The sequence below is a fragment of the Panicum virgatum genome, chromosome 3N, assembly GCF_016808335.1.
Source record: "Panicum virgatum strain AP13 chromosome 3N, P.virgatum_v5, whole genome shotgun sequence".
Classification (NCBI taxonomy): Eukaryota; Viridiplantae; Streptophyta; class Magnoliopsida; order Poales; family Poaceae; genus Panicum; species Panicum virgatum.
In genome coordinates, this window is record NC_053147.1 from 1,995,303 (window position 1) to 2,016,009 (window position 20,707).

Consider the following 20,707-nt stretch of genomic DNA (forward strand, 5'->3'; position numbering starts at 1 on the left):
GTTGGTTCTAGGCCAAAATGATCAACTTTTATATTGGAATTATCATTTGTTCTTAAGATATTTTGTTGTTAAGATATTTGATTATATAAGAATGGTTCCTCCTCCAATTTACTCCCATCATTCCATTGCCCTCTATTGAATTTATTCATGGACAAGGACCACAATTGCATTACTGTAGCGCTACTTATGAAATGGTCCCATAATTTGAATGCTGTGATTCGTTTGGCTAGTGATTCAAAGTGTGCATAGTCCTTCAATTATCTCAATCAAGACGCAGCTAACATGCATTGCTATCATGTCCTGTGCCATAAAGTCTTTTGTTTGGGCCATTTCAAAACCTTAGCGATTTAATGCCATTTGTACATTATCAAGAAGTTGCTTTGTGTTAATAGTTCTCATATGTTAGTACAGTGCAGTTAGTTAGATTTCTGCAAATGGCATATTGCCACCAACAAATAATTGAATGTTGCATGATTCACTTGCGCTATTGGCCAACACTGTAGCAGAAGACTATTCCAACACAATGACAAAGTCTTGCTGTTGAAATTTGGTAAAAATGAATGGACATCTTTCATGAATGAAGAAATAAGCCCATTTTGCAAAATGATCAGTTGTGGAAGACTAAATTCGTAATTTTCACTTGTTCGTTAGGTCACTCTGCACTTACCGACTTCGTGGATCCTGTCCGAAATATATAAATCTACTTGAGTGATTCTTTTATGAATATACTTGATTGTGCTTTTCAGTTCACAGATATCATGACCATGGGAACAGTTTTGCAGAAAGCGACTCACCGTTTAGATGCATTATTTTACTGCATTGTTAGGCTCATACTTGTTGTTAATGGAAGTGATGCCGACCTGAAAGTGACACTGCCTTTATGCTTAACCATTCGATATCGCTTTCTAAGATTTGGTCCACCGATCTCCCTTTATTCGATCCCATCATGCAACTGTGCTTATAAATTTTGTTGCCCTGTGGTCGTTTACATTATGAACCCCAACAGCTCTGAATATGCAATGTATCTTCCATTCTGTACTGCTGATGACGACTCCAAATTATTTGATGAGCATACGTGATGTCCAGCTCATAATTTTGATTTGAATTGGTCCAGCTCATCTCATTGGTACAGATTACAGAATAATAGCCTTGGATGCTTTCATCCAGTGATCATCAGAATTTAAAAGCCTCTGTATGCTGTGCTGCGATGGAACTTTGGGGGACCACTGCCCAATAAAATGGTTTGCTCATGCCATCTCATAGATCTCCAACTCCCTAGACTATTTCAGAGTTGTTGTTTTTTATGTTTCAATATGTGATGATCTCATTGTCGTGTCGGAATATCTGCATGGGATGTGTTGCTTCACGGCCATACGTTTGTGGTTGTAATCCTGATCAGTCAGGGTATGACTTATGTGCTACCTGTACACACTATAGCCCAGCTTTTGGGTTTTTTTTTAACCCTTGCATTTATTTCTTATTGATGTTCCATTCACTGATGGCCAAAGTGATTAGTGTTGCTATAAACTGTAATCACCACACTGATAAGGATCAGGTACGGACATGACCGTTATTTATCAAGATTGTACTGCACTACACCAGTAAGATATGAATCTGGGAATGAATGTGGTTGAAATCAAAAATGGATGCCCATCTGGGAATTCCTTAACGCTGTACTACTCTTGTGAGCCAAGACTTTCATGTGAGATCTGTCTGTGGTGGAATCTTTCTGTTTGCTGATCGATGCTGTTGCTATGGGTTTGAATTTGATTGTGGTCCACTGGTCCTGAAACGAATTGTTGTCATTTTCTGCTGCTGTAAATGTTTGTCCTGTGATTTCATACACACCCCTGCCTAGTCGGAAAAAATTCTTTGCAATGCAATGTCAACTCTTGTGCATGCAGGAGAATGGGATGTTAGTTGCATGCGCAGCTGAGTAGAAGTGTGATGGAGCTAGTGCATTTGCTTTCCATGTCATTATTCACTGTTGAATCGCAAGCATTTCTGTTGAGGCACTGGATGTACAGAAATTTTGTCTTGTCTATTTTTTTCTTCATTTTGAGCCTTGCCCAAGTTGTAAACCTGCTGAGGCTTCTCTGCCTAGATACGCGTAATTGGAATTGTGGCTGACTGGACTGTACAGAAACTGCTTGTCACTTCCGTGTTCCGTCGGGCTCGTTTTTTTCTTTTTCGGGTCAGACTCGTTGCCTGTTGGCCACGGAGGGTGTACGAGTTCTCCACACCGATTTTCATGCCGGAAGAAAAAAACAAATCAAAGTGCATTTCTTTTATTTGGTATATAGGTATATTGATCTCTATCTCTAATATTTCTAAAGCAATTAATGTTTCCTTGATCCGTCGATTGGAATAGTAATTGAAGTCCGGATAAATAAATCTAAATTCTAATCGGAAACCGAACAAATCAATCAGAATCTCAATCGAAAGCACAATTACGACAGGACCTGCACATAAAGTGAATGAATACAAAGTAGTGAATAAACATAAAGTTGATGATATTATATAGGTCTATTATATTATTCGTAGCAATGCATGGTTACTATGCTAGTAAACTAATGATTTCCAAAATAGTCAAGCACATCGAAATCCTTCACACCTTCCGTCTCGCCATGTCTTACCTCGCAGGTAGGTCGAACGAGAGCGGCGGCGAACAGGCGAAGCCACTGAACTTTTATAAACTTTCAGAACTGTACAGTAATTGTAAGTTTACTTAACGGTAAATTTCTTTTTTACGTGCCTGGGCACCAGGCAAAACTAACTTTAGTTTCGCCCTAGCGGCGGAAGATGGAAGGTGTGGGACTAGCTGTCTTTTGCAAGGGAAGAATCACTTTTAGTGCTATTAGACCGTCCACAGTGGAGAGAGCAAATAAAGAAGTAAATGTACTGTATGGCACTGTAGACGCACTGTAGACAGTAAATATGTGAGGGGGCGTGGAAAACGAGGAGGAGGAGGAGCAAATTTGCTCTTGCCGTTGTGGATAGCCTTAGTCCATTTTGGAGACGCTAAACGGCTACGAGAACAAACATGTCAAATTTGGATCCCCAGTCTGAACCTGTCAAGTATGATCCTGATGGTGTGGAGGATTTCAGTAAATGTGCTCCAACCGACGTGCTCTCGGCGCCTCGACGTCGACACTCGCTCCGTCGACCAAACCTCTTTTTTTTAAATAAAACCGTCGGCCAACCTTAGGGCTTGGGCTGGATTCTTCAAACCATCTGCGCTCTCTTTTAGCCTAGCCCAATTATCTTTTTAATTTTGACCCACCAAATAGACCTCCAAAGAATTGTATTATTGTTGGACCAATAAATATTTTTTTTCTTCTGATAAAACTAGCGGTAAAGCATTAAAAGGAAAGTATATGTCCATCACATTTCTATTCTCTTATTTGTGCAAACCTTATCACTATTATCTACTCGTATCTGTAAATATCAAAGGATACAAATTTCGCACATACAAAAAAAAACAGAAAAGCAAATTGTTGCTCTGTTTGGATTGTGCTATGCTAGTCATTAGCACAACTTTAACTGCTAATTAAAAGTATTAAATAAAGTAAGTTTATAAAACTAACTCTACAACCCCGCGTTACTTCACGAGACGAATCTAATGAGGTCTTTAACCACATGAATAGAGGATGGTTAGTTAATTATGGATTAATTACCATCATTAGATTCGTCGTGTAAAATTACACCATTCGTAAAGATGTTTTACAAATAGACTTTATTTAATACTCATGCATATAAGATTCTCGTAATGCTTGTAGCGCAAAACGAACAGCGCCAACATCCTTGTCGCTCTTGCTCCAAGCTCTGTGTCGTCAGAGGAGGGGCCGGCCTATCCTCTCGCCGTTGGCCGACGGCCGACTGCGCGACACAGAGCCGGCGACGTGTCAGTTGTCGACGCCATCAGCCAATTACGAACAGAGCCGGACTCGCAGCACGCTGGTCAGGTCAGGCCTGACCCCCCTCACGCGTGCCTGGATCCGACCAGCTCACTACTGGGTTGGCTAGCTCTCCGGTCGGCGGTGGAGTCGAGCCAGATATACAAGTCGAGAACCAGGACCGAACCCGGCCAGTTGGGTCTTCGATCCAGTTCCGGGACCGACCGGTCGGTCCACCTGACCTGAGACTTGAAAGGCGCTGGTGGCACCTCGCACGGTCGCACCCACGCGGGTCCGGCGGCACACGGGCGCACGGCACCGCACCACCGCCGCCGTGGGGCCAGCCCCACGCGTACCCCCCGCGCGGGCGCATCGCCCCCCACTCTCCTCCTCTCCCTGGCACTGCTGGCCCACCGCGAGAGCTCCCATGCTTCTCGGGCCGCGAGGCGCTGGGCCGCCTGCTCCATGCGCGCGCAGGGAGCCAGCCCACGTGTCCCGGCCCTCCACGTGTGCCCGCTCCGGTCACGTCCTGTGGCGCCGAGACGTGGCGGGCCGCCACGGGCCAAACGCCGCGCGCCGCGGGGGTATATCTGACCCCGCCGCCGTAATCGACTGGCACCCACCCACCCACCCACCGCCGTTCCACCGATCCCCATGTCCGACGACCAGCAGCGCGGCGGCGGCGGCGGCCAGCGGCAATGCCGGAGGGGCATCACGCCCGACGTCGAGCTCGGCGCGGCCCTGGCGCTGGCCAACATGGCCGGCTGTAGCGTCGGGCTCGGGCCGGCCGCCGAGCGCGCGCAGCCGAAGGCCAAGGCGCGGCCGGCTGTGGTGCAGCTGCACACTTGCGCCGCCGCCGAGGAGGCCATGTCCGACGACGAAGAGATGGCGAGCACCAGGCTGAGCCTGCAGCTGGGCATGGTCGGGATCCAGTCGTCCTCCTGCTCCAGCGCTGGGCGCCCATCATCGCGGCAGCCGGCACCGGCGCACGCCGCCGCGCCGGCTACTCACGGCCCCAGGCCACGGCACATGCTCACCGAGGTAACTACCAACATAGCTCTAGCTTAGAAATTAACAAGCGGGGCCAATTGGTTGCGAGCATGTTGCCTCACTAGAGATAGCCGGGGTGCGATAATTCCAGGCGGAGAAGGAGGCGAAGCGGCTGCGGCGGGTGCTCGCCAACCGGGAGTCGGCGAGGCAAACCATCCTTCGCCGGCAGGTGATCTGATCTCCTCTAAATGCCAGTACTATTCTGCACTTGTGCGGATTACTGTACAAAAAATTAGCGTCCATTTTTTTTGCTCAAGTCAATAAGACACTTTTCCTTCTAGTAATAACTAACTGAATTTTAGGCGATTCGTGATGAGCTTGCACGAAAAGTTGCAGACCTCTCGTCAGAGAACGAGACCATAAAAAAGGTCCGGTGAGCCAGATCTGACGCTAGCTACGTGTGACTAATAACTGATTCACAAATGGCCTGGCAGTTACCTTAACAATTTTTGCGGCGCATGCAGGAGAAGGACCTGGTGATGAAGGAGTATCTGTCACTGAAAGAGACGAACAAGCAGCTGAAAGCTCAGGCACACGACCTCTCGCTTTCCTTATTCTAAACAAGGGATTTTCTTATTCTCGTTCTTCTACTCTAGCATCGTTAGGCCAAAGCAAAGAAAAAGAAGCAGGGGCCTAGCATGTTCCGAAGAAGAAATTAATTAGAGGCTGGAACTATCCAGTTGTTCGATTCCAAGCTAGCCACATGACCGACCTTTGTTGGGTCGTCACTCGTCAGCGCCGTACACGTAGCCGAGTTGGGAACTGTTTCGGCTGAGCCTTGCTCTGAAATCTGTATAGTATGGATGACCATGGCTGTTTCTATAAATATACCCTCCTCCAATCTCATTTTTATCCAGCTGTGAGCAGTACGTTTCCGATGTACTGAAAGCGGTGACGTATTGTGCGTGGTTGCTTGTGGCATGGCAAACGTACTGGTATTTTGTACTCCCAACACAAGACGATGATACGATTGATTAAGAAAAACGAGATACTAATCTCGATGCGCGTGAAATTTCCTATCTTCACCGTCAATGATATGGGCCATATTTGAAGAAATAGTTAAATGTTATTTTGATGGCTAAAGTTTAATCCAAAGAAATAGCTCTTCAAGAAAATAACCTTGAGTGTTTGGATCCAAGGGCTATTTGATTTTTAACATACATTTTCAATCATTTGGCGCTCGTAGTAGTCTGAAGGCGGCTCTTTCGAAATAAATTTCTCTTATTTGATACACATATTCCAATAAAAAATTTGAAATCTCCCGGATTTATTATTTTCTCCTTTTTCTCTGGCGGCTTCGGTGCTCTTTAACGCATTGATCACTTATCCTTGCACATTCTTTAAAACTCATGTCCCAGGGTTTAATATGAGCCTTATTTTTTTTATTCTATTCCTTCTTCAATGGAGGCTCACTTCTTTGCCGGCGGCGGAAGAGGTGACCATAGACAGTGGTGACCAACGGTGATGCTTGAGTGTTCATTGGCTTCCCAAAGAGATGATGGTGATGAAGAGTGTTCTGGTGAAGCATGCGGAGACAGTGGTGCCCTTGGAGAGGGTTGCGGAGATGTCAGTCTTGGAGAGGGTTGCGGAGATGCCGGCCTTATTATCCGATCATCCGACTTCAGGATGATGTAGCGCTTATCCTATAGGATGTAGCCATGAATGGCCTCTGCTAGTGTCCGCTCCCCGTCGCATCCAGGAATATCATGCTCGAGCGTCCCCCAAGATTTTGGTTTCAATTGCAAATTTTGGTTTCGATTGCACAAATTTGCACTGAGTATAATGTTCTCGGAAACACTGTTGACCTAAATTTGCTCGGAGGCGGCGGTGACATCTGCTAACCTAAATTTGCTCGGAGGCGGCAGTGACGTCGGCATGGAGGCGGCTCTCGGGAGGTCGGTGACGGCGGCGTGGAGGCGGCGCTAGCTCGGCCGGGGAGGCTCGCAGGAGGTGGGCCGCCGACGGCGGCGTGGAGGCGGCGCTCGGGGCAAGTCACCGTGGTCGGGGCCGGGGGTGGGGGTGCGCACAGCGGCGACGTCGCACGGGCGAGGCGGCGCTCGCTGGATGATGGGGACGACGGCGCGGCTTGGGAGGTGGCGGTCGAGATGACGTGGCGGCCCTAGCTCGGGGGATGACGGCGGCTCGGGGTAGAGGACGGCGGTCGAGGGAAGACGGCGGTCGGGGACGACGACACGGCTCAGGAGGTGGCGCGGCGGCACAAGGATGACGACGGTGGGCGGCGTGCGAAATCAAGAAACGGCCAAGTCTGGAGCAGAGGAAGGAGAGAGAGAAGGGGGCAATATATAGGGCCAGCAGTGAAAATGGTACAATTTATAACCCCCTCCCTCTCCTACCCGGTCTCCATTTCTTCTCACCAGCCTGTACTAGTGACACTTAAGTAACCTATAAATTGAGAGCTCAGACGGCTATTCTCTTTAAGTATTTCTTTTATCAAAGCTTCAACCTTATGCCACAGGCATCATAACAAGTAAGCTGTTAAGTAGTAGGCTTTTGGAAATCACCAAAACCAGATAGGCCTAGTTCAGTCTAGCACTGATGGAAGTAGTGAAAGGGATGGAGGTAGTGGAAGGGAAAATAAAATACTTTCGTACCAGTGAGAAAGAGCATTATTCGGGTAGTATCTGAAAGAGATATTAAATATAACAGCAATCAAATACTAGTTTCATGAAAATATAATAACATAAAAAGTACATGAAATGTTGATATTTCAAGAATAATACTAAAAAACTCAAGCATTAACCATTTTCCTATGCGATTTTCTTTACCACCACAAAGGGGAAAAAAAAGACAGATTCTTTTTTTGAAGGAAAAAAAAAGACAGATTCTAGTACCTGTAGAACACAATCAAACTATTCAGACATTCAGTGTTCCTTACTGGAGAATCACCTATGCATTGCATATGCGACACGTTCACCTATAATTGATCCTCTTGCACCATACCTTAGCCCAGGCTATAATGTTAAACTTCTAGTTCGTAGCAGTGTAGCGCCAGGCCTTGCAGCTTGTGAGATTCATTGCTATGCATCGTTCTAGTGTTTTTCAGTAATTACTTTTGCAATTTTAAGGAAAAGAAAAATGTACTGCTTCAACATGGATCCACCACTGGTTCAGACAGACGAATAATATTCATGATTTCCTCAGCACTGCATATGTTGTCTGGGCAAGAAGATGTGAGGCACGAGCTAAATCTATCCTAAATTCTACTCAAAATTGATGGGGAAGAAGATAGATTCAACAACAACCAGGAGATCACGAGCAAGTGAGCAGCTGAATTAATAGATCGAAACCCAAGTACAGAGGAAGGACCTGATAACTAGCCATAGGCGTGGCGGTGGAATACAACTAATCTACCTGTTAGAATTAGCCAGGCTTAAACATTAGAGGCTAATAACCCAAGATCTTAACATAACCTAGTTCATGACAAATCAATCTAATGCGGAATAAATTGGTAAACATTATACCAGCGTTAGCAGTTGCAGCAGTCATTTACGCCTGATCCGTAGAGGAAGTAGGCGTTCTTGTTGGTGTAGAAGACACAGCGGCGAATCGGCGTCCTCCGGGCGCCAAACGGGAGTGCTTGGCCTTCCAAACCCCTCCAGTGCCTTCAGCGATCAGACTAGCGGTGGCTAGGGTTTTAGATTGAGATGAATGGGTGATTAAAGTGCTAATCACGACCTTATATTTATAGGCACTGTGGGGCTGTGGGCCAGCCTATGGAAACGGGCCTAATGGGCCTGCTGATCACAGCCCATTAGGGTTTTATCATTAGGTTTCCTTAATCACGTTTAGATGGTTTAAACGTTTTCTTAATAGTGAAGATCACAATATCTTAACTGAAATATTTATTTCCAACATTCTCCCACTTGATCGAACGGTTAAGGCTAATGTTCGTATCATACTAATGTTCACCCTTAGTAGTAACAGAAAGTACCGGACCAATGCGTCGTCAGTAGCTTGATGCACTACTGGGACCCCATTACCCACAGTCTCACTGAAACACCTCGGTAGAACGCTTATTCGTTAGTTGGGAGTCATAATGACCCTAAACCAGGACCTAAAGACTATCCACCAAACCCATATTAGTAACGTGCTGCTTAAACACGTTCGGTGGTAAGCCTTTAGTGAGCGGATCCGCTAACATAGAATTAGTTCTTATGTGCTCAATCTTAATGGTTCGATCCTGGCATCTTTCTTTCACAACACGATATTTAAGGTCAATGTGTTTGGAAGCACCACTTGACTTGTTGTTACTCGAAAAGAATACTGCAGACTGATTATCGCAGTATAACGTTATAGGTTCCGTAATGCTGTCAATTACCTTGAGGCCCGGAATAAAATTCTTAAGCCAAACAGCCTGTCCAGTTGCTTCATAGCATGCCACAAACTCAGCTTGCATCGTCGACGCTGCAACTAAACTTTGCTTAGAGCTTTTCCATGATATAGCTCCACCAGCTAACGTGTAGATATATCCTGATGTAGATTTCCTACTATCTACACATCCAGCAAAGTCAGCATCAGTATAACCCACAACTTCAAGGTTATCTGATCTTCTGTATGTGAGCATGAAGTCTTTAGTGCCTTGACAGTAACGTAATGCCTTCTTGACACCAACCCAGTGGACCTTTCCGGGATTTTTCTGATATCTTCCAAACATTCCGGTAGCAAATGCCAAGTCAGGACGTGTACAGACTTGTGCATACATCAGGCTTCCGACAGCTGAAGCATAAGGTATGTCCTTCATCTCATCTGATTCCAATTGGTTCTTAGGACATTGGGTTTCACTAAACTTATCGCCCTTCGCTAATGGAACAGGTGTGGCCTTACTCTTATCCATATTAAATCTCTTAAGCATTTTCTCAATATATGCCTTTTGAGACAATCCTAGTACTCCTTTGGTCCTATCTCGGTGTATTTCAATGCCCAGAACATAAGAGGCTTCACCAAGATCTTTCATATCAAAATTGGATGAAAGAAATCCCTTTGTTTCATGCAGCATACGCTTATCACTGCTCGCCAATAGGATATCATCCACATAAAGCACTAGAATTATAAATTTACCACCCTTTATCTTAGTGTAGATACAATTATCCACATCATTCTCCTTAAATCCGAATTTCTTAATCACTTGATCGAATTTAAGGTTCCACTGTCTTGACGCTTGCTTAAGCCCGTAAATGGATTTCTTAAGTCTGCATCCCAAATGTTCCTTGCCCTTCACAACAAAACCTTCCGGTTGTGCCATGAAGATGGTCTCATCCAAGTCACCATTAAGGAACGCAGTTTTGACATCCATCTGATGTAGCTCTAAGTCATAATGAGCCACTAACGCCATAACGATTCTGAATGAATCTTTCTTAGACACAGGGGAGAAAGTTTCATTATAATCAACCCCTTCCTTTTGTGTAAAACCTTTGGCTACAAGCCTTGCTTTGAATCGTTCGACATTCCCTTTAGAATCACGTTTAGTCTTGTAGACCCATTTACAGCCTACTGGTTTGACTCCATTAGGAATATCTACCAGATCCCAAACATCATTGGAACTCATGGACTTAAGCTCTTCTTCCATGGCCTCAACCCATTTGGCAGAGTTCTCACATGATACTGCCTCTCTAAATGAGTTAGGATCATCAGCTTTCCCAATATCATACATGTCTTCACTTAAGTATGTTTCACAATCAGGGAAAACTGTCTGTTTCCTAGCCCGCTGTGATCTTCTTAATGGTTCAACAGGCTGAGGTGCTGGTTGAGGTGCAGTCTGAGGCACCTCGACAGGGTTCTCAACTTCAGCATTAGGCGCCATTTGCTCAACTTGTTGTTCGCTCGCAGGCTCAGGAGCTACTTCAACAGGCGGAGCAGCGCTAGTACTCTGAACAGGAGGCGTAATCTGAACAGATGGTGTACTCTGAACGGAAGGAACGAACAGCGGCACTAACTGAGGTGTTACTGTTTCTTGAATCACCGGGATGGGAAGCTCAGCCCGTATTTCTTCAAGATTAATTTCCCTCCTCGGAAAGCTCCCACTGATTCCTGCATCCTCTAGGAATACAACTTGCCTGGTCTCAACGAACTTAGTGAAACGATCAGGACAGTAGAATCGGTATCCCTTAGACTTATCAGGGTATCCGATGAAATAGCAGCTCACCGTCTTATCATCTAATTTTTTTTGCTGTGGATTAAATAACTTAGCTTCGGCTGGACAGCCCCACACACGCAAATAATTAAGTGATGGTTTCTTCCCAAACCACAACTCATAAGGTGTTTTTGGCACGGATTTGGAAGGAACACGATTAAGTATGTGTGCAGCTGTTTTTAATGCTTCCATCCACAGCTCCACAGACAAAGTAGAATAACTAAGCATGCTACGTACCATGTCCATCAGTGTACGATTACGACGCTCAGCAACTCCGTTTTGCTGTGGTTTGCCCGGCATACTGTACTGGGCCTTTATACCATTCTCTTCAAGATACTTAGCGAATGGTCCAGGTACTTGGCCGAATGGAGCATGTCTCCCATAATATTCACCACCTCGATCCGATCTCACTAATTTAATAGTGACATTATGCTGATTTTCCACTTCAGCCTTGAATATTTTGAATTTATCTAATGACTCTGATCGATCACGAATGGGGTAAAATATAACCATAACGAGAGAAGTCATCTGTGAAAGTAATGAAAGTCAAAACCATCAACAGACTTTACTGGGAACGGGCCACAAATATCAGTATGAATTATTTCTAATAGGCCCGAACTTCGAGTAGCTCCTTTCTTAATTGTCTTAGCGAATTTCCCCTTAATACAATCAACACATTGTTGATCTAAGTCTGAGAGATCTAATGAATGGAGTATCTCTTCTCTTATGAGACGCTCAATTCTCCCCCTCGAAATGTGGCCCAAACGACAATGCCACAATTTCGAAGAAGTCTCATCATCACGCTTACGCTTATGCGATACATCATCCACATTCATTGCAGAATAAACTTTATCAAGAGAGAGCAAATAAAGATCGCCTTGCAAATGACCAAGGCCCACACTTAAATTATGAAATTTAATGTTGCACACAGAGTTGCCAAACTCACAAATATGTCCCGACTTATCTAAACGCGAAACAGAAATAAGGTTTCTCTTCAAACTGGGAACATAAAGAATATCATGCAAACTAAGGTTGAAGCCGCCTGGTAACTCCAAATTGAAGCTCCCAATGCCTTCAACCTTCACTTCATTGCCATCAGCCACTCTTAGACTTTGCTCCCCCTCTCTTATAGTTCGGATCGAACTGAATACCTGCAGTGAATTGGAAATGTGCACAGTAGCACCTGAGTCAATCCACCAAGTATTGGGAGAAAAATTCACTAAGAATGATTCATCAATAAAAGATACATAATCAGTAATTGTACCTTTGTTCTTAAGCCACTCCTTAAATCCATGGCAATCCTTCTGCTCATGTTTAGGTGACTTGCAGAACTTGCACAGCCTCTCATTAGAGGTCTTCTTATGTGACACGGCCTTGCTCTTATGGCCCTTAAACTTTCTCTTATGTTGCCTGCTGCTGCCAGATTCAGCCTGATGCTTAGGAGTGTTGCTCATGCTAACACGCCCAAAGCGCTCGCTGACCATGTTGACAGCATCCTTCATCCTCTCAGCTTTCTGCCTTTCTTCTTCCTCAACACAGTAGCTAATGAGCTCAGCCATGCTCCAAGTCGCCTTCTGAGTGTTGTAACTTATTTTGAAGGGACTGTACTGTGCTGGCAGAGAAGTCATGATGAAGTGCACCAGAAAACCATCAGAGATAGCCATATCCAGTGTCTTCAGCTTATTTGCCATGTCACACATGCTCATAATGTGCTCCCTGATTCCACTTTGCCCATCATACTGTGAAGTCAGCATCTTCATGATCAGGGTGCTAGCATAAGTTTTGGAAGAACTCTTAAAGTTCTCCTCCACCTTGGCAAGGTATGCCTTGGCGCTCAGATCATTACCATCTTTGTCCTTATCAGGAATAGCACCACAGATGGCCGGAGTGATCGTGTTCTTAATGATCATGTTGGCCATCCTGTCTGATCTCTCCCACTTCTCAATGGCTGTACGATCACCATTGGAATCAGCGGGCTCTGCTGGCTTGTCTTGACGTAAGGCGAGATCATACTCACACACAGCAATGGCCACCTGAACATCTTTATACCAGCTTGGATAGTTGGTGCCATTCAGGGGCTCAATGGATTTCAGGTAGCCCGTCACAGTGTTCACTGAAAATCATGAGAATAATAACTTAATTAAACTCACAATTAAGATGCGCATAAAAAGTATGAAATTAACCCTACGATGGTCTGATTAAAATCATACATAAATTTCAATTTGCATCACCGATGGGGAAAACAAATGAAATTTATCATTAAAACTCGTAATTAAATCAACGATGGTCAGAATTAATTACAAGTGCTCTAAATAAACTTCCCGATGGTTCCATTTAAATAGAGTGCATCTTAATTGCTTATGGTGGATGAACATAATTTTCAGTGAATAAATGCAATTAAAACATAATTAAAAGCATTTACATAACTCATGGAAAAAAAATTAAATAAACATAATGCTGGTAATAATAAGTGCAACATAAATAATTAAAGCCTTTAAACATAACAGCAATTAAAATTAAGCTTAAATCATAAGAAACAGTAAAAGAATAAGGCTTTAATATTAAATGGGCTAAAACTCATGAAAACAGCCCAAAATATCCCCTTCGCTCGCGGCCCAATATGCGCTCTCGGCCCATTTGGCCCATCCCGCGAAACCCTAATGCGGAACAATCTCAGCCGTTCGTTACAATCGGATGGCTGATAACTGATCTAGCATCATATATAAAGGGAGGAGGCTGGTCGGAAAAACCCTACTGCCTCACTGTTTTCCCTTCGCTCTTCCTCAGATCGCAGCAGCAAGCCGCCGCTCAGCTTGGGGCGCGGCCCTGCAGCCTGCTTGCGGAGCGCCCACTGGGGCCTCGGCACGCGGGCCGCGCAGGCCACCGCCTGGCTCCCAGGGACCGGCAGCTGGCGCGCCAGCACCCAAGCGGTGGCGGGCTACGGCTGCTGCGCATGCAGGCCACGCCGCGCCGCTGCTCCTCACGCGCGGGGGGCGCGCGTCCAACGCGCCGCGCGGTGGGGCCGGCGTGCGCCTGTGCGCCGGCGCCCCTCCTGGCGTGCGACGCGTCACGGGACGCACGCCTGGCCGCCGCTTGGAGCTCTGGGCCTTGGGCCGGCCGCCGCCTGCTGGCCCTTGAGCCGCCGGCTCACGCGCGCAAGCCGCGCGCGGCTTCATGCGCGGGCCCCGCACCGTGCGCAGTGGGCGGCGCAGGCCGCGGCGCGTGCGCCGTTGGCTCTGGCCTGCTGCTGCCTCTGGTGCGTGCGCCTCAGAGCCGCGCGGGCGCGTCCTCATGTGCCAGTCTTTCTGATGCGCCGCCGGCCTTCAAGGTGCTCTCGTGGGCTCTCTCGCCGGTGTGCGCGTGCGTCCGGGACGCGCGGCATCCCGTCGAGGGGCTCCACTGGAGTACCATACCTTCATGCCAGCGGCACGGCGATCCAACTCATGGTCGCCATCCAGGTAATACTCTTAGGGTTAGGGTTCATGAGGAATTTTGGGGATTTCTTAATCCGATCTGAAAATTGCGTTTTCCCTCCTTCTTAATGCTTACTGATGCATCAATTTCATGGATCTAAGAACTAATTTGCGAAATAAATATGATCAGGGGCTTAAGTTGGGGAACAGATACTGCTAGCAGTAAACCCTAACTTTAATTGCTCGATTTAATCATGACATTAACTTAAACTGATTCATTACTCAGGCATGATTGCATCTAATCCGATACTTAACTCATAAACAGATCAAGATTAATCTTAAACTTGACCTAAACCGAATTAGATTAGATCTAATCTCGTGATCAGAAACTTAATTAACCATGATTTAGATCTAATCACGCATGATTAACACATAAAAAGCCATTATGCAGGATCTAATTGCATCTTAAACCGACGAAAATCATAGGCATAAACATGGCTCAAAATTGACCGTGCATGACTAGGTTAAGATGGCTCTGATACCAATTGTTAGAATTAGCCAGGCTTAAACATTAGAGGCTAATAACCCAAGATCTTAACATAACCTAGTTCATGACAAATCAATCTAATGCGGAATAAATTGGTAAACATTATACCAACGTTAGCAGTTGCAGCAGCCATTTACGCCTGATCCGTAGAGGAAGTAGGCGTTCTTGTCGGTGTAGAAGACACAGCGGCGAATCGGCGTCCTCCGGGCGCCAAACGGGAGTGCTTGGCCTTCCAAACCCCTCCAGTGCCTTCAGCGATCAGACTAGCGGTGGCTAGGGTTTTAGATTGAGATGAATGGGTGATTAAAGTGCTAACCACGACCTTATATTTATAGGCACTGTGGGGCTGGGGGCCAGCCTCTGGAAACGGGCCTAATGGGCCTGCTGATCACAGCCCATTAGGGTTTTATCATCAGGTTTCCTTAATCATGTTTAGATGGTTTAAACATTTCCTTAATAGTGAAGATCACAATATCTTAACTGAAATATTTATTTCCAACACTACCTACTCTAGGGTTGAGTCTTCTTCGACGATCATAAAGTGTTAGCGAAGGGAACCCAGCCTAAATACATGTGGCGGGTGATTACATTAAGGGACTCTAGAGTTCAGTAATATTGTTTAATAAGAACTGAAAACGAAGGTTTGGATGAAAGATTCCAGTGAACCGTTCAACTTGGCGTCGACTTGCTCTGTCTAGACTCTGAAGACTGAATTCCTAACAGAAGACTAACTACTGTGAAAATAGGAGGATGGAGTTGGTTAGTGCACTAAATAGCCTATTAAATGACAGGTAGGGGTGAAATTCCTATAAAAGATGAAACAGATCCAATCCCACTCCCAGCAGTAAGCCTTGATGACCCAATTCTACCATTACCAAGGATGTACTCACATAATTTCAAACTTCCATCACTCATTAAAACCATAGCGCTTCAAGTGCATCCATCCCTAATTGAAAGAAGAAACCTCATCAATCTTCAACAAATAAAAAGATAAAAAAATTATTGTGTTCTTGTTAAACACAAACCTATTTTGGAATGAATTGTCAGGTTCATCAGAGGCAACCTCTTGCACATTGAGTTTTGCAACAAACATTGTCTTGTCCATGGGTCTTTGTACGACTGCCTACTTAGTTGCCCATAGCAAGAACTAACAAAGTAACAAATATATCACAACTATTGTAGTTAGAAAACTAACCTCGAGTGTCACAGTATTCAGTGTATCCATTGCAACCTCCTTTTTATCTAAAAATATTGCAGTAAACTGTGCAAAGAACAAAATACACATGCATCAGCTCCAATGTGTGATGTCTCCCGTAGAAATGCTACAAGAACATATTCACATTCTTCAAGTGAAGTACATCCGAATGCTGATAGCACAACGATGTGGGAACAAACGGATGAGTAACAGATGACAAAATGAATCGAGATGAATTTTCTGCAAATGCTGATAAAACCAATCTTATGGGCTGAGTTGTATCTGGTACATTTAACGGCCCAAACAAATTGATCCAGCCTACATTCTTCTCTCCTCTCCTATTGCACCTCTCATCCATTCGTGAACAGCAGTCTGAGCGCCACCATCAAAGCAGCAACTCAAGCAAGCAATCACATCCTCCTCCTCCTCTTTCAGTCACACTGGTGGACACCCCTCATGTCAAGGGCAAGAACCCCTCTTAGGTGCTTGTTCTTCCCCTTCCATGTCCTGCCTATTGCCTGGCATCTCCCAAAGCTACTAAATTTCATGTTTTTTTATTTTCTGATCCTAGCCTCAAACTTTTTGGGTTTGAAGTAAAAAGAAAAATCACTATCTACTGATTTCTACACCAATTCCAGTCTCCCTGAATCCTATAATTGTCCTAAGCAATCAGATTTGTGCAATTCTGGGACTAAAATCGAATTTCAAAGTTCCAGCTAATTCATCAAGATACAGACAAGTGGAAAACAGAGCCCTTGACTTGTCAATTGCAATGAGTCATTTTAAACATGTGGATGTCCCGACACATTTCTCATGGCTTAGGATGAGATATCAAATAGTGCAACACCAGGAACAAATCTTTCTCCCACTCAATTACTATTTCTGGAGTTCATATTTTCATCAAATAATAAAACAGATCAAGTGGCAAAAAGGGTACAGAGTCTTACATCCTCATCTAGTACAGATAAATCAAGCCAAACGTGTGCAAACTGACACATCGACATGGACAAACTTTGTAAATAAATGTAATACTTGTGCAACAGAGTAAAGAGCAACTCCATCAAGTTTTGAGATGATATCGCCAACCTCAATCCCTCCATAATTTTCTGTTGATATCTCACAAATCTACAATGTGCATAAGATTAAGCTGATGCATGCAAAAAAAAAGAGTAAACATAGTCACTGAATAAAAAATAGTCTATACACTCTTTTTCTAAATGTGCAAAAAATTATTTGACAATATAAACTTGCATAGCTCAAGTACCTGTCCCAACAAAAGATAATATAAATTGGCACGCAATAGAATTTCCCATTTTCATTATGTAAAAGAGCCTGAGTAAAAAATAGTTAAATGGTTCATGCTACAAACTTGTGATGCCTTCCATACCAAAAAGTAGCACAACAGGCTTAGGACAGAATGCCATATATCAATTCGAACCCACCAATGTCGAATCTAATGTAAATAGAAGTTACTAACAAAACAGGAATTGCGGAAAGCTATCTGACAATATTAGGCTAGGCGCTAGGCGGTTTCTAGGCGGTGACCCATCGCCTAGAGCCTAAGCGAGCCTAGGCGTTTCTAGGCGATTTTCTAGGCGGTGTTGTACATATATATATACCTTCCTATACACATCAATTATATCTCTAAAAGAAAAGAAAATCTGAAGACTAGTGGGGGCAGTTGGCCTAAAGTTGGACAAAAAGGCCCATCAAAGCAGCCCAACCCAAGTCCCAACCCTAACTCCACCTTATCTCCATCCGATGCCTCCCCCACCTCTGCTTCCTCCTCCACCCGCTTCTTCCTCTGCTGCACAGCTGCCGCCGCCTGCCCGCTACTGCCTCCTCCTTCGCTGCCCAGACAGCCGCCCCCACCCTCTCCTGCTTCCTCCTCCGCTACCGTCGCCCTCGCCGGCGTGGATCGATGCCGAAGCCTCTCCCCTAGCCCATCCTTGCCTCCTCCTCTGCAGTCGCCACAAGCCGACCTTCCCGCCGCCGCCGCAACCTCCGTCCGAGACTCCGCCGTCATCGCCTGACGTCCCATTCCGCCTAGGGTACCGCCTACCCCCTAGGCGAGGCGGAACCCCTCCACCCAGCGACTAATCCCGCCTAGGCGAGCGCGGAACGCCGCCTTGTTGAACATTGCTATTTGATAACAAGTCTACCGGCTCTAATGTAACTTCCTGGTCAAAAGTAAAACTTTGTTAGTTCAATGACATCACTCCTAAATAGCAATATAGCATTCAAGTCAAAAGGAATCAACAAACTACAAAATTGAAAGAAGTCAAGAAACTCAGTAAAGGATAACTTCCAAGGGTGAAACGAACGAGGGAAACATGAAACCAACAGTGTATTACACTTTGTGGTACTTGTCCATCCTAGTTATATTGGTTAATAGGTATTACTTCGCTGCAAAATTAATGACGGTCAATGGATTTGAACAATTTTGGTTCATGAGATTGGGACACTCTCCGCAGTCACACAAGGTGGTGTTTTGAAAAGTGACATGGTCACCAAAAAATTCAAAATTGACTACTAATTTCTATCAAAAGATTTCTGCAAACAATATAAAGTTTTTGTGATTATGATTTATGAGACCACCTTTCGAGACAAATCTAACCATACTTTTTTTCCAAATGTTCAATCCAACGTCATTGGTGATCAAAGTTTTGATTGGCTAACTACACGCAAACTAAAGGTCACCATTTTGTGATTGGTGGAACTAGTTATACAAATAAAATATGCCATCATAAGTGCCAATTTATTTACTGAATATAAAAAATAATTTGTCAGATATTTGTTATATGATGGTAAAACTATCCTCGTTTTTCTGATTTTCTCTAATTGTGGTAATTAAGGATAACATGCCTCCTATTTAGTAGACAGATAACAAGATAGTTTTTTACTCATCAAGTGGTAGCTACTAATGGGCATCGATATATTAAGGTTTTTCACTCATCAAGTGGTAGCTACCAATGGGTATGGATATATTAAGGTCTACACATTATCACCTGTATTCTTAAGGAAAAAAATTTAAGTTCTTTAATCGCGATGAGGGGGAGTATTGAAAGATGGCAAGGCAACATTCTAGAATGTTCTACACTATGCAAGAGTAAGATATTTACCATGGAGTAGTGTAGATTTGGTAATAAATAAATTAGAAAACCTTGTAATATTTAGGAACCCTATAGAAGGGGGGACACATGTCACCACCCTATGATCCATCTTTAGCCTATAAATAGAGACCCTCCTCCCTTGCCATGACATTCATTCTATGAGCATGGTAGATGGGTGGTGCGAGGAAGTAGTGAGAGGGTGAGTGCTAAGATAGCCACAAAGAGGGTGTGTTGTGTACTCTTGTGTAATACTATTGTGTTGTAACAAAACAAGTGTTTTGTAAGTGTTAGTCTCTCAGTTTCTAAGTACTTAGTGTATAAATAGTGATCTATCGTAGGTTGGTTCTGCCACCCGAAATCACAAGAGTTTGGGCTTCATCGGAAAGCTCTGCGTCCTATAAGCCAGTTTCATCTGTTGGTAGATTCTGCCACCTGGAAGCGAGAAAGAGACTCTGCTGTTGAACGGATCTTATACACTAAGTAGCTAGAAATTGAAAAGGCTAACCGACTCTAAAGTGAGTTGGCGTGTCTTAGGTGTAGGTCCTCAGCTTAATGGGTATTAAGGCCACCTCGATTTCCAATAAAAATAAATAACAAAATATGTTAAGTGGCATGTAATCCTTAACATATTTCATGATGTACAGAGAAACTGCTAGTTTTTACAATATTTTCCCCTAACAACCATTTGAACTCCTTCCCCAACTACTGCAAGTCCAAAGCAAAGAAAATATTTTTGTTTTCCTTCTGTGAGTAGTTAACTCCGACCAGATCACCTCCTAAGCTAAAGACAGGCCCACCAAGCAAATGCAATTTCTCAGAACAACAATGAATGAATCTGGTGAAAGTTTCATTGTGGATTTTTGTGTTGTGGCCTACAAGACTAAAATAGAGAAAAAAGTCACTAACATCAACATACCTCTAGATCTACAAGAACAAAAATAAGATTCTGAAATAAATACCCAACTGTCCCGCTGCTGAAATTGAGTTTAGGATTTCTCTCGTCGAATAATCTCATATGCATAGCATTATCACCCTAGCTGACTTCATCTCTGGAAATCGATATGGTCTTTGGTCCAAAAGAAAGACCATCCACAAATATGGCAGCAAAATTTGACTTTGCATCACCAAAATTGATAAGTCCTTTAGAACAGTACCCATTTTCAGATTGGACAAATATCTTCCTGTTCGAATCTAAACCATTGCTGAGAGTAACTACTATGCATATTCAGTTGGCATGATAGAGCACGAAACCCGACCTAAAAGATGTTTTCTTTCCTGATGACTCGTCAACTTCCCAAATAGAGACCACAACAGTTGAAACTTAAGATATTGAACTCATAGG

At 44.3% G+C, this 20,707-nt stretch overlaps 1 protein-coding gene across 1 annotated transcript; it reads left to right on the forward strand.

Annotated features, from left to right (window-relative positions):
* The first annotated feature begins 4,534 nt into the window (after nucleotides 1-4,534).
* LOC120667371 (bZIP transcription factor 16-like) lies at nucleotides 4,535-5,792 on the forward strand. The gene is made up of 4 exons (XM_039947457.1): nucleotides 4,535-4,937; nucleotides 5,038-5,115; nucleotides 5,249-5,314; nucleotides 5,411-5,792. The coding sequence occupies exons 1-4, from the start codon at nucleotides 4,551-4,553 to the stop codon at nucleotides 5,504-5,506; spliced, it is 627 nt and encodes a 208-aa protein (XP_039803391.1). The 5' UTR covers nucleotides 4,535-4,550; the 3' UTR covers nucleotides 5,507-5,792.
* Nucleotides 5,793-20,707: the final 14,915 nt, after the last annotated feature.

Coding starts and splice junctions, on each gene's coding strand:
- LOC120667371 (XM_039947457.1), top strand. CDS start 4,551: ATGTCCGACGACCAGCAGCGCGGCGGCGGCGGCGGCCAGCGGCAATGC. Junction 4,938..5,037: donor CACGGCACATGCTCACCGAG/GTAACTACCAAC, acceptor CGATAATTCCAG/GCGGAGAAGGAGGCGAAGCG. Junction 5,116..5,248: donor AAACCATCCTTCGCCGGCAG/GTGATCTGATCT, acceptor ACTGAATTTTAG/GCGATTCGTGATGAGCTTGC.